Source organism: Aulonocara stuartgranti (genome assembly GCF_965226115.1).
Source record: "Aulonocara stuartgranti genome assembly, chromosome: 16".
Lineage (NCBI taxonomy): Eukaryota > Metazoa > Chordata > Actinopteri > Cichliformes > Cichlidae > Aulonocara > Aulonocara stuartgranti.
This window is the reverse complement of record NC_138952.1, coordinates 30,742,731-30,755,845: the sequence shown is the minus strand read 5'-3', so window position 1 is coordinate 30,755,845 and position 13,115 is coordinate 30,742,731. Positions and strand designations below refer to the sequence as shown.

Sequence of the window (13,115 nt, the reverse complement as noted above, 5' to 3'; positions counted from 1 at the left end):
CAGCGATCATCCGCGGCTCTTCCCCACCCCTGACACTTTTCGACCCGCAGCTGATGAAAAATGTGTAAATTATTTCCCCCCGCAGGAACTGATCGTCCCCGAACTGAGCGTCAGGCCTGCAGACTGATCACGTGCAGCTCAGCAGCTCAAAACAGTCTCAACAAAGGGCCGCCGATTTTTTTAAAACAGGGATTTGATCCCAAGAAACCGATCACCTTCCCGCTGTATTATATTATAACGCTGAGCGTCATTTTTGTATCAATATTAAATTTTTAATATTTGGTTGCAAAGGTGGGGCTAGTCTTCTATAAAAGCTTTTCTACCTGCCGGTAAAAAATGTCTCTAAGCCCTGGACGCGTATGTTTCTTGCGACTCTGTTTTTCTTTTACTGACCTGCAGATCTGTTAAAAACGACCCCTCAACGAGCTGAGCAGAGCACAAGAATTTCACTTGCTAATCGTCTCGTTCCGTTTGCTGTGTCCTGAGCGCACAGCTCTGAGATCAGCCCACCTGTCCTGCTGAAGCTCTGTTCCGGTTCCTCAGCTGTCGGGCTGACACAATGGAGCTGTAATTGAGCTTTTCCTGCAACGACTTTTAATGATGGAATCAGGTTCAAGCACTTTGTGAAAGTGTAAAATATCAGAATAATATTTTGTGGTGGTCTCCGTGAGGCCGAAGGCCTCGCCTCGGCCTCTGCAGTTCCAAAGCTGATAATCAACAGTCAGATTAGGACTTAAAGTGAAGTTGCAGGATCTGGGTATCAAAGACTAAAATAGGTGTGTTGCTGAGGTCTTTTTTTTATTTTTTATTTTTTATATATTATTAAGCCCATAAAGTTTGAACTGATAATGATCTGATTGGTGTATTTACATGAGGCCCTGCCTTTAATGTCGATAAAAGCACAGTAAAAACACATATGTGTCTCCATATGATTCATTATGGAGTAAGTTCGTTAGGCTGTTGAAGTCGGAGAGATGGCTCCTTTTCCCGGACGCGCTCCTTCCTGCTGCTGCCATTGGACAAAACACTTTGTCTTGCTCTGTGTTCTTACTTCTCATTGGACACGCGGCTTTGCCAGAGCGCAGGAGAGCCGCCCTCTGCGCCTTTGAGAGAGAGAAAAAAGACTCCTCCAGAAGTGATTATCAATCAGAGAGAAGTGAGGGGGACAGAGAGAGAAAAAGACACGGAGTGGAAGCACGGAGAAACGCGTGAAGCAGCACACCGCATCAAAAACACCGAGTCCTGCCGCGCTGCCAGGATGACACAGTCCTCCAAAAGTTTGTCGCTGCGTTTCTAGTCACAGTTGGGATTACTTTGGACACTTGGTGAGTTTGCGATCCGCTGTAAACACTGACGTGTGCATTTTTTCTTCTTCTTCTTTTTATTTTTTTGATTGTTTTGCTTCGCTGCGTTGGACGGACGGAGTGGGTTTTTCGCCGCTTCCCCCCACTTAGGGTGGATTTTGTGAGAAATGAGTGAAAGGAGGCGATCTGCCGCAGCTCTGAGCTCTAGAGCCCACGCTTTTTCCGTGGAAGCCCTGATCGGCTCCAACAAGAAGAGGAAGCTCCGGGGCTGGGAGGAGAAGGAGCTGGAGTTGTCCATGGAGAGCCTCGCCACGGACGGAGAGGATCCGGCGCACTGTCTGGATATGGATCCCGGTCAGTGCGCAGACACGCACAACATCGCTCAAATGTCACTGCAGAGCACCGCAAATCCACAAGTCCCGAGTCAAAACGTGGCTCTGTGTTCAATGACCCAACCCCGTGCAGAGCACACAGAGTCCACGCTCCACATTATTCAGCTCTTTACATTAAACAGACTGAGATGCAAGCCTGTGGAGTTATGCGTTTTGGTCTACAGGGATATTGTCTCATATATTCAGCATATGCGTTGATTTTCATCAGTAACAACAATAATAATAATAATGTTAGGACTTAGTTGATATTTGGTAGGTTTTTTGTGGGTTGGCCAAGTTTTGACTCTGGACTGGCGGATTACAATGTGAAGCTGCACCAGAAACACATAAAAACACATTTGAATCAGCTGTTTGCTCCTTGAGCCATTTTAGCCCAGCAATAATCTGCTTGAACTGCAGGGAGGCCTCAGTTTACTGCAGGAAGGTGCACTGGTTGAAACTAACCACTCAGTCTAACACGTTTCATCCTCGAAGAGGAGCAGCCTTTAAATAGTCACAATTACACTGTCCTCTGATGAGAGTTTAAAAAATACGTTTCTGTGGAGAATTGCATTTTGCGCTTAAGGCGCACAAATTCGCAGAGCAGCCCGTCCATTCTCCATTCACGAGTGCGCACAGAGAACGCTTAGAGAAAAAGAAAGAAATCAAATGTTGTCACGTCATCTGCTTAAAACGGGTAAGCGCTTTAAATGTGTTGTATGAAACTAACAGTCACACAAGATGATTATGAAATATTTGAGTTCATAACTGCACTCAAGTAGTGGAAAGGCGGGTTGTGTAAAAGCAAAGGAAAACTAAATAATAATAATAACAATAACAACGGAGTGAAATAAATATCACAGTTTAGAAAGCGTGGCAAAAAATAATTATATTTTATTGTAAGTAGTTTTATACGTATCCTTAAAACAAGCATGCGCGATGAAGCAATTAAAAAAAATAAGTTTATATAGTTTGTTCTTTTTTTATTTTAATTTTTAAATCATAGCTTTTTTGCAGCTCAAAACAAACTTCATTGTAAGTTTTTTGCGCCAAGTCAGCATTTCTATATTTTCATTGCGCAATATAATTATTTTAAATAAAACATAATCTGTTTTGTCTCAGCAATCTTAAGGCGTAATGCGTGGAGATTAAGTAACCCTGCAAAATAACCCTGACTGTTTTTTTTGTTTGTTTTTTGTTTTAAATACCTTGAGGCTTCCCTTTGAGTTCACAATGTTCGTTTTTCGCTTCACGGGTTTCAGCTGCAATTCAATTTAGTTTTATCTTTAAAATCATTCACGAAAAAAGATTTTTGTTAAGTCGGTCACTTGAAAAGTAAAATTAATATAGAGGACTAAATGAGCCGTGTAGATAATGTACGCTATGCACATGTGAATTCACATTAGTTCGCCGCGTGGGCCTGTGTGAATCAAGTTCTATCATAACCGCATCACTGCTCATTAAATGTTTGTATGAATGCGCAGAAAGGTAGAAGCTGAGCTTTGAGCCTTGAGCTAGCTCAGACGGTCTCAGGCCAACACTATCTCGCCGCCTGCAGCAGTCTGACCTTTGGGGTCGCACGGCTACTCTCCGGTCTTCAAACGGATCCAAACGCAAACCTTAAAGAGTAAAAGCAATAATAATAAAAATAACAAAAGCGAATAAACAAAACCAAACTATAGTTTTCTCGAGGGTTTGCCTCCCAGGAGCTCTCTTGGGAAGTTTGTTGTTATTGAAGGCCGTCCGTGGTGAAATGAGGAAGGTGGAACTAAACGCTGATTACAAGCAGCTCGTTTCTGTATGTGTTTGAAAGGGTAAACGCATCAAGAAAAAATAAAGCTTGATAGTCACTGAAAAAAAACCTTCAAGTCATTTACTAAAATGTTGTTTTTGGCTGCAGCGGGGAGCAGAAAGGTCTCTAAGTTCATCTCCTCATAGTTTTTGTATAGTTTCAGAATTTGTGGCTGAGTGGACCAGTTCCTGGTCCCTCTGTCCCGCTCATTAGCAGGCGGATTCCTGGCAGGTTCCGCGGGCCCTGCTTGAGTCCGAAAGCCTCCACTTTGGCGCGTCGGGCGGAGGTGACCGAGAACAGCGAGTCTCTGTGGTCAGATTATGTGGTTTAGAGGAATCCTTAACGGAGTGATTTTATTTTTACTCAACTCCAGGCGATGCTGGAAGCCGGCTGGTCGTATAACACGTTTATTAGCCTCAAAGACAAGGGCAGGACTGAGACAAGCACAGAACTGAACCAGGCTCGGATTTAACAGCCTGCCTGGAAGAGCTCAGCAGCTCAGTTAGCTCTGAAAAAACGTTGTTTTGTTAGACCTCACAGAACTACTTCCACCACACACTCATAATATTTATCCATTAAAACATCGATTAACAAGTTAAACTACATCTACTGTGAATTCAGAATTATGCGATTTGTATGGCGGTAATTTATAATAATTACTTTTTAATACGCAGAACTGAAGCCATGCAACAAACTGACATTTTGCTAAAAATCGGGTATTTATAACCTATTAAGGTCAATGTAAAATTATATATTAATGTCACTACACCGCTCCTTCTGTTTGCCATTTCTCCAAAAGCTCCCTCTCTGTGTAAGCATGCAAGCTGATAGAGAGAGATGGGCTTGAAGTTTGCTTACTTCCAGTCTGCATCAGTGTAGGAAACAGGTGCTCTCACGGTGTGGATGGTGTTACTCACTGGTTTCATGCTGGGCAAACCGCCGCTGTCCACTTCAGATGGCGTTTTTCCAGTTTTGCAACCTAAGACATGACATCTTTTATCAGTGCACCCCAACATCAAACGGATATTTGCAGATCATTTCAAAGGGATATATTTGGCATGTATTTTCAATTTTTTAAAAAGTTGCATGATTTGTAATATTACCTACTTGTGGAATTGTTTTGAAGTGTTGCAGCCCAAATCAGGTTAAAAAGGTCAGTACTGTTCATTAGAAGGAAATTAATAAGACATCTATACTCGATAATTTAAACCAGTATTTTACACTGATGATATAGATCCGATCTTGAAGTTTTAATTGGTGATAAAATAAATTCAAATAACAATAATCTACTTCCTCATTACTTCCAGCATTTTCCTTATTAACATATTAATAACTATCTATTTACAGTTCAACCCCGCTTGAGTTCTGCTGACAGTGTAGTGACAAAATGTGAACTGCAACACAAGAGACCACTGTAATGTACAGCACAGACGATTCAGTTCTGGCCAATTAGTGGCTTAGCATCAGTGTTAGTCTCAATTTAATAAGGCCTGGCATGAGCTTAAAGAACCACAAGATGCTGGCCCTATGTGATATTCTGTGTGTGTGTGTGTGTGTGTGTGTGTGTGTAGCTAACCACAGCAGATGTCATGACAGAATTCTGCTGAGTGGGCAAATTTTTGTCTATCAATAAATGTCAGTTTTTATTTGTTCAGCATAAAGTGGGAACTTAAGCTCTGAAACAAAAACCCAGGTCTTATAATCTTGGCGCTGTGCGACTCTGGACTAAAGGTTTTATGCTGTGTTTCCTGTTTTGCTCGATTTTGACACATTTGCTCTGAGTTCTTAAACTGTGACCTGACCTCAGACGTGCCATTTAAATCTACACATGGACATAACGCACACATTGAGCTCTACCTGCTGCTAGGTATGTTTGCCTGTTTGTCATTTAGGTTTAGAGCTCTGCGTTCGTGTGTGTGTGCAGCCGCCGAGTGGCAGAGGACAAGTCCTTCAGCCTAGTGTCAGGGCGGCCCGGCTCCAGCTTGGTCCTTTGGTTCGCCCCCTCTGCATCTTGAAGACATTCATACCAAAATTATCTCATTTAATCGAGCTGCTCATGCTGTCTGGAATGCATCTGTTTCCTCTGAGCGCCTCTGCTTCACACACCATCAACTAGCTTGAGATGCCAATAGTGGATTGCACAGGGTAGCTTTTCAGCCCATGTTTACTGCAAATATTCCGATCGAGCTTAATTTTGATGGCACAGAAGTTCGCATTCTTTATTTGTTTGGAACCTCGTTACTGTTAGAGTGAACTAGCAAATGTGTTTAGATTATTAGAAGACCCCAATTCAACACTGAAACCTGACAAATGATATTCTTGTAGATTTATACCCTTATTTGAGCTTCTTATTTTAATTTGGTGACAGACTTACAGTTGTGCCACACAGCTTGAAACAGAGTTAATCAAACTTCACTGCGGACATTATTGAGACTGATGGTGGTGCAAGGCTGAAAACACTCAACCCTAGGCCAAAACATTATATGAAAATTATATACCAATAAAAAAAAAGAATAAAAGCAAATGTCTAAAGCAGGTTAACAATAGAAGTCTGTTTATCTTAATAAAATAAGGTGTTTAATTTTCATTGAAAGCCCTGAGTTTGCTTGATCTAACCTTACAGGCCCCTTTAAAAATTAATTAGAGCAATACAGACGTGATTTTTTCTTCATTTCACTTAAGCCCTCCATCCTGTCCTCTTCCTTTGGCACCAGGAGCATGTGTTTATAAAGTGTGAGGGGGCAGCTGAATGACTGTGTGCATGAGTGTGAACAGTTAAAGGGAATCATGTGTGACAGTCCTCACTGGCTGCAGTGACACTGGAAGGATCTCCCAAGAAGATGATAGAAAGACTTTCTCCGTCTCTCTGTGGTCACTGCACCCCTCGCCCCCTGCTCTTCCTATCTCTCCCCTTCACTCTCTTGTTTCCAGCAGGGTTGGCTCGGCCTGCGCCTCGGTGTTTTTTTCGCCTGGGACTCTGTCCAGTCTCTCAGCAGCTCTGCATTTACATAACCATATTTGTGTGCCCTTAGTCTGCCAAGTCAACCTCCTTGTGTCAGGGCCCTCAATAAATAATACATTATTAGATTCTTTTTATTTTTTACTTTCTGGGTGGTGGTGGTGGTAGTGGTGGTGGTGTTGGAAAGTGTGTAGGATATTCGGCTATAAACTATTTCTGAGAAAAGTGAAACGAGAGAAAGCATGTGGTGATCTTGTGAAGGTTTCTATCTGGATAAAGTGCAGGTTCAAAGATTTGAGCAGTGAAGTTTTTGGCAACCCAGCTGGAAAAAAAAGATGATCTTTTTTTTTTATATTTAAGCCCTAAAGGTTGAAATTTTAAATCTAAAAGACATCACATGTGTTAAATCACATTACAGATTCAAGCAGAGAAAAGGGGGCAGAGCAACTGCTGGTTGTGTAAGTCTACATTCCTCTTTCGGTGGAAGGGATTTGGGGGTTTTACAGCGTTTTTTAAAATTAATTCTATTATTATTACAAGAAAGTAGCTTTTTTAGTGTAGAATGCAAACTTAAGTAACAAGTGTTTCTGATCTAAATAACACAGCTACAGCTTGGGTGACGTATTTCAACGGAGTAAATTGAACTTCTCACAGAAAGCCACTCGAATTTCTTCGGTGTGCTTTTTATTTTGTCCGCTGTATAGTAGCCTGCTAGTTTAAAGCACACTGAAATAGGGCGACGTGAAATAAAGTGAGGTCACTCTGGTTGTTTTTTGGGGGAATTAGAAGCTCAGAAAGATGGAAAAGCTCTCCTGTAGGTCTGGATTTGCTTCAAGATCGGAGCAACGTTTTATCTGGTCTAACGCTGTGACTGCGCTGATGACTTTGAACGGTCAGTCTGTAAAACTTGGTCCAGGAGGAACACTTGAGGGGAAATTTCATTTGCTAAATGTTTCCCAGTAGAATTCTTCATTGTGTGGCCCGACTTAAAATTTAATATTTTCTAAGTCGCTTTTCAAAGGCCTTTACGCAGCATTTATTCTGCTTTTGACACCGACCCAGAACTCCATGACGAGCCTGAGCCAGTAAGCCAAACGCTTCTCTCCGGCTGTAGCCGGCAGGTGATTTGGAGTCAGCCGAGAGAACCGCGCTGTACTTTCTGGCCGTGCCAAGTTTCCTGCATAAAGCTTAAAGCGCTTAATTCCACTGTTTCAGAGCTGCCTTCTCATCTTCCTCATTCCCCCCTCAGACTCAGAGGCGAGTCCCGGCTCGGACGGAGAAGGTCTAGCCGAGAGGACGTCGTGTTCTTTCGGCTCATCTGCCGATCTGGCCCCGGGCCCCTGCGACCCGTCTCCCCCGGCCTCCATGGATGAGATTCAGGTGGAGCTGCAGTGCGCGGACCTGTGGAAGCGCTTCCACGACATCGGCACGGAGATGATCATCACCAAAGCCGGCAGGTAAGGTTCATATACACCCCCTGCTCCATCCAAACTTATCACACACATCCACCCATCTTTTTTTTTTCTTTATTTTATTTAATTAGAGGTAAGCGTATGAAAACAAGTCTCTCCCGCAGGCCTCTCTCTCTCTCTCTCTCTCTCTCTCTCTCTCTCTCTCTCTCTCACACACACACACACACACACACACACACACACACACACACACACACACACACACACACACACACACCTCTGCGCTCTGTCTGGAGGGTGTTAATGTGTTGCACATGCAGGCCGCAGTGCTGCGTTCAGGCCCTCGTGACGCGGCAGGTTATTCCTGATGTCGGAAAAGAAGGAGACCTGCTTCTAATTAATCTCTGTAACATGTTCCGGCTTTTTTGTGCTCTCTCGGGCCAACAGTCCAAACACGGAGCGAGAACAGAAGTTGACCTGCGGATCCTGAAGGAAGTACCTTTATCCCTGCGCCCGCAGCGCCGTGCGTTTCCGACATTTCCCCGCTCGCTCCACAACAGTCGGCATGACTAACAACACCTCTGATAATGTTTCCACTTGAAGGCAAATAGCCCCCTTTAACACTGTATCTGTTATTCCATCTAATTACACTCTGATACTCTTTACACTTCCGTAGAACAATTTGCCTCTTTAAAATGTTTTAGGTCTATTGAATCAAAATGTTTAGGAAACACTGCGAAATGTTCATGTAAAAATCTCATTCATGTTTGTATTATTATTATTATTAAAATTATTATTAAAATTATTATTATTAAAAATATTATTATTATCAATACTACTACTACTAGCAGTATTGATAATTAAAAACACTTCCATTCCCTAACTATAGTAGAAATGTATGTAGGCCTGTGGGAGAACTGCTTTTTCCTTTCTGCAACACAGCTAAAAAAATAAATTCTAAAAATATCGCACACTACATTATTATCATTATTATTTCAGTTTAACAGGTGAGTTGTATTTGTTTTACATTTAGAAGAATTATTATGAGATCTGCTTTGGTCCATCCTATTGAGCTTTTTTCTTTTCCTGTTGCAACACTTTGGAAACCTGAGTTCAAATATACCCAAAGCTGTTTCTCAGCTCTTCCTCTCTTCAGATTGAAATACGGTCTCATGTCGCCCTCCTCCCGCCGTCACACACTACACTTGGCCGTTTTTATGAATTGGGTTTAAATTGGTAATCGGCTCATAAATAGAGCAGCAATCAGTTTGCGCCGAAGCAGAGTGAAGGCGGACGCGACCGTCGCCGAACGTATTTCACGGCCTGCTCATAATAAGCTCATAAATCCAGAAGAGAAGGGAAGCAAGAAAACAGCCCTCTTTTCTCATTAGGCAGGCCCCGATTTACGACCGTTAAACGCACAGCCGAACAACGCGGCGTTTGAAGTGCAAAATGAGGAATTAAGCTGAAATGTCTCCCTCTCCATATACAAACTTTTATTTAATATGGGTGCAGTTTTTCCCTTTAAATTGGACATTTTTCATGCGGTTTGCATCACTTCCAGTCTCAGGCTTTGCAGGCTATAGTTTCCAAATATGAAGAGCTGGTTGATAATATTTAGGCATAAAATCCAAATAAATCATCGATACAGGATAAAAGGCAGTTTCAACTGTTTTAAAATAAGGTAATACACCTGCACAGTATTGTTAAAAGCCAAAGGTCAGGGGTCACTGGCTTGGCAGAATGGATAATACAATGAGGATTCTTCTCCACTTCAATAATGGAAATGATACACACAGAAAAATCAACTATGTATATATATATATATATATATATATATATATATATATATATATATATATATAGCATAATAGCATTTTTCTTATAGATGCAAAGGGGATAATTAAAAAATATGTTCAAGAAACGTAAAAAAAATACATGTGATTTAAAATATTAAATAAATCTGGAGATAATATGTAAAGCTCAGAAGACTGTCAGCTGTACAAGGCAGAAGTTGTCCAGACTGGATTTATGGCTATTAAAGGAATAATCAGGGCTAATTGAAACTGTACACAGAAATCTGGGATCTTTGGAAAATCAAACGAAGTGAGATTCCAATGTCTTGAATAATTAGTCTACTTATCGCCTGTTTTAATGAGCATAAACAGCCTAAAATGTGCCTGCGTGCTGTCTCACATCCCTGCGTCAACAATAGCCGGACTGTTCAAATGAATGAATACACACTAATGTTTCCTCATTACAGAGAGGGAAGGCTGACAGAGCAAAAGCTGAAAAAAGTTTAATTAAATATTTTTAAATCAATGTTCTTGTATTGTTATCATTATTAATATAATTGTTATTGTTGTTGTTAGTGTAATTCACCATTTAATGTGGTGGTTATGATCATTAGTGTATTTTTTTCATGCTCCTAATACGAGTGTCTGCACAGTCGGCAGTGCTGCATCATGACAAACATCAGGCGCGTTTAGGGTGACAGATGTGCATACAGCAGCATTTCTTTGTTGTGTTCTTATTTTTGTTCCCAATTTTTCTTCCTGTCTTTTCTTTTTTTTAAACTTTTTTTGTAAATATTTAAAGCCATAAATATGTTTTATACTCCACAGTAGGAGTAAAAAAGAGACCCCCTTTTCTTAGTAGCACAGTCACTTCATCTGAAGAATGAGCTAATGAAAATCACAAAACCATTACATTTTATATAAATTTTATATATTTATAGGTGTGTGTATGCGTGTGTGTGCGTATATATGTAGTATGTTGTTATTTTGAAATAAATCGCTCTCACATCTATTACCATATGTTGCTTTTTTCCCTCTAGGAGGATGTTTCCAGCCATGCGTGTAAAGATAGCAGGTCTGGACCCTCATCAGCAGTACTACATTGCCATGGACATAGTGCCTGTGGACAACAAGAGATACAGGTACCTCCTGTTTGCACAAACATTAATGGGCGTGAAGGTTGATGTAGCCTAGTCTAGTGAGTAGCATCTAAAACAGAGGTCCTTCGCTAACGAAAGTTTATTTATGTTCCCTTCCTGTTCTACTCCCTTTCAAATGCAGAAATGGACTTCTCCCTACCCAAATGCCATTAAATCAAAAATGATTTCGTTCTTTTGGGTTTTGGTGGGAAAGTTTAATGTCCCGTGATGGTCTAAATGTTCTTTCAGATGCTTTTCACCCACGTCAAGAATTAAACTGTGGCGAAAATACTAAGTAATTGTATTTTATCTAAACATGCACAGTCACATCTCTGTGTGGGAACGCACGAGCGAGCCTGCACCCTGCTGCTGCTGTAGCTGGACGCAAAACTCTACTTTCCTGGATGATTCTCAAAACGCTGGATGGAGCGTAAACATTTTGACCTAGTTGGATTGTTCTCATCTTCCTACCATTTCTCATGTTGGTGTCGTACATAACAGGATTTGGATTAAACAAAGATATTGCAGCTTTTTTCCTGCTTCACATTTTTCAAAACGGCTACTTGAGGTGTTCTTGTCGTCTTCTTGGCCGAGCAGGAAAAAGTAGTTGCTCCCATCATTTGATTAAGGAGAGCATGTGTAGGAAGAAGGCTCGCATGTGATGAATCTCTCTGGATATGCAATAAGACTGATATCCAGGCAGACAGTATTGGCCCCTGAAGTCAGAGCCAGAGAGAGGAGATTGAAATGTATTCATCATCCCACTGGCCAAGCAGCAGAGCCAGAGTCTGCCTGCAAATAGGATAACACTCAGTATTCGAGTCTAATCAGGGAAACGGGTGGAAAAAATGAGGTCAAAATGGGAAAAATGCAACGCTGCACATCTACCTGCTGCTGCCGTAGCTGACCGTCCAAGTTTTCTAGGCTGGGGTTCACCTGCACATATTCTACACAGACCACGTCTGGTTTTATTCTTATTATTGCTAATACAGGCTGGAACTTTGTCCTGAAGCAATAATAAGGCAAATAACCCATGACCTACATACTTATCTCAATCACAAAGTTTTTTTCACAGATGCTGCTATTTGTGTTTCAAGTGATTTGGCAGTGGGTTCCCCTAAGCACTAAAAGCAATCACAGCAAAGCAGACAGAAAAATCTCATTTAGCAAAGGTGAGGTGTAATAACCTGAAAGGGTAAAAATGGCAAAAATCGATGTTTTATTACTGCGACATGTCTAATCCTAAAGATAACACAAAATCCAACAATGACTTACTTTGATGTTGCGTCTTCTCCCAGCACATTTGTTTCACTCGGTCTAACCATTGTTACGGAAAACTGAAAACTTAAGATCGAAACAAATGCAACCCTGTTCTAAAAAGGTTGGTGTGCTGTCATGTAATGTGAATAAAAACACAATGCAAATCTTTATTTAAGTGAAACTAGCACCACAGCACCTATCAAATCTTTAAGATCTGAAGTTTTATACATTTTTTGGGGAAATGGGGAAAAACATGGATTAAATGATAGGTTATAGGTCCTGATTGCAGACAGGGCAGTTTAGAACCTGCACCCTTGTTTCCTGTGCTGTTGTCATATGTGCAGATTTAACTTCACCACAGACACTTCTTTAGATTCCGTGAAGTTGTTTAAAACTGAACTTCAGTTGCTGAACAATTGATCCAAACAGTCTGTCACAGAGTGGCGAAGCTTTTTTCTTACATTTTAACCTCTCTGCGATGCTCTTTTCATACTTAGTGATGTTTATAATGCAACTATTTAGCCGTGAGCTATACGATGAAGTGCTTTTAAGCATTAAACACATTTTCCATTTCTCTCCTGCTCTGTTGCTGCAGTTTTTTTTTATTGCGCTTGTTGCATCATCATAATCAATATTCAAAATTCAGAAGAAAAAATGGAACCTGTCTTATGTTTGATAATAATAATACTTTTCCTTCTTTAGCTATAGTTTAAGAAAATATTCATGTTAGTTCTTATAATCCAAAAGTTATGGTTGACATCTTCAGTTTAAATTGGAAGTGTGTTTTTAACTTGCAGCGTGGATTTAATTTCAGATGTTTAAACAATGTTTTTCAATGATGAGAAAACATAAACAGCTCTTTATTTTTTTTCTTTTGTCTGGATAGATAAATTGATATAGCGCTCAAGCACTTTAAAAACATATATGTATTAATAATGATCAAATTGACTGACTTAGTGGCAACATAATTGCGTGTGTGTGGTAGATCTGAGTGTATCGGCAGTGTTTTACAGGGCATATTTTTAAAGCAGATAGTTTTGTTGCACGAAAGATGATTGCAGCGAGCTAGTTTGTTTTCGTGT

General features: G+C 40.8%; 1 protein-coding gene across 1 annotated transcript in view; it reads left to right on the top strand.

Annotated features, from left to right (window-relative positions):
• The first annotated feature begins 1,092 nt into the window (after positions 1-1,092).
• The window catches only part of tbx15 (T-box transcription factor 15), a 33,677-nt gene continuing 21,654 nt past the window's right edge, over positions 1,093-13,115 (top strand). Inside the window, exons 1-3 of the mRNA XM_082507757.1 lie at positions 1,093-1,658; positions 7,676-7,883; positions 10,675-10,776. Of these exons, the coding sequence (XP_082363883.1) occupies positions 1,472-1,658; positions 7,676-7,883; positions 10,675-10,776 (497 nt within the window). The 5' untranslated portion in view covers positions 1,093-1,471. The remainder of the gene's footprint in view (positions 1,659-7,675; positions 7,884-10,674; positions 10,777-13,115) is intronic.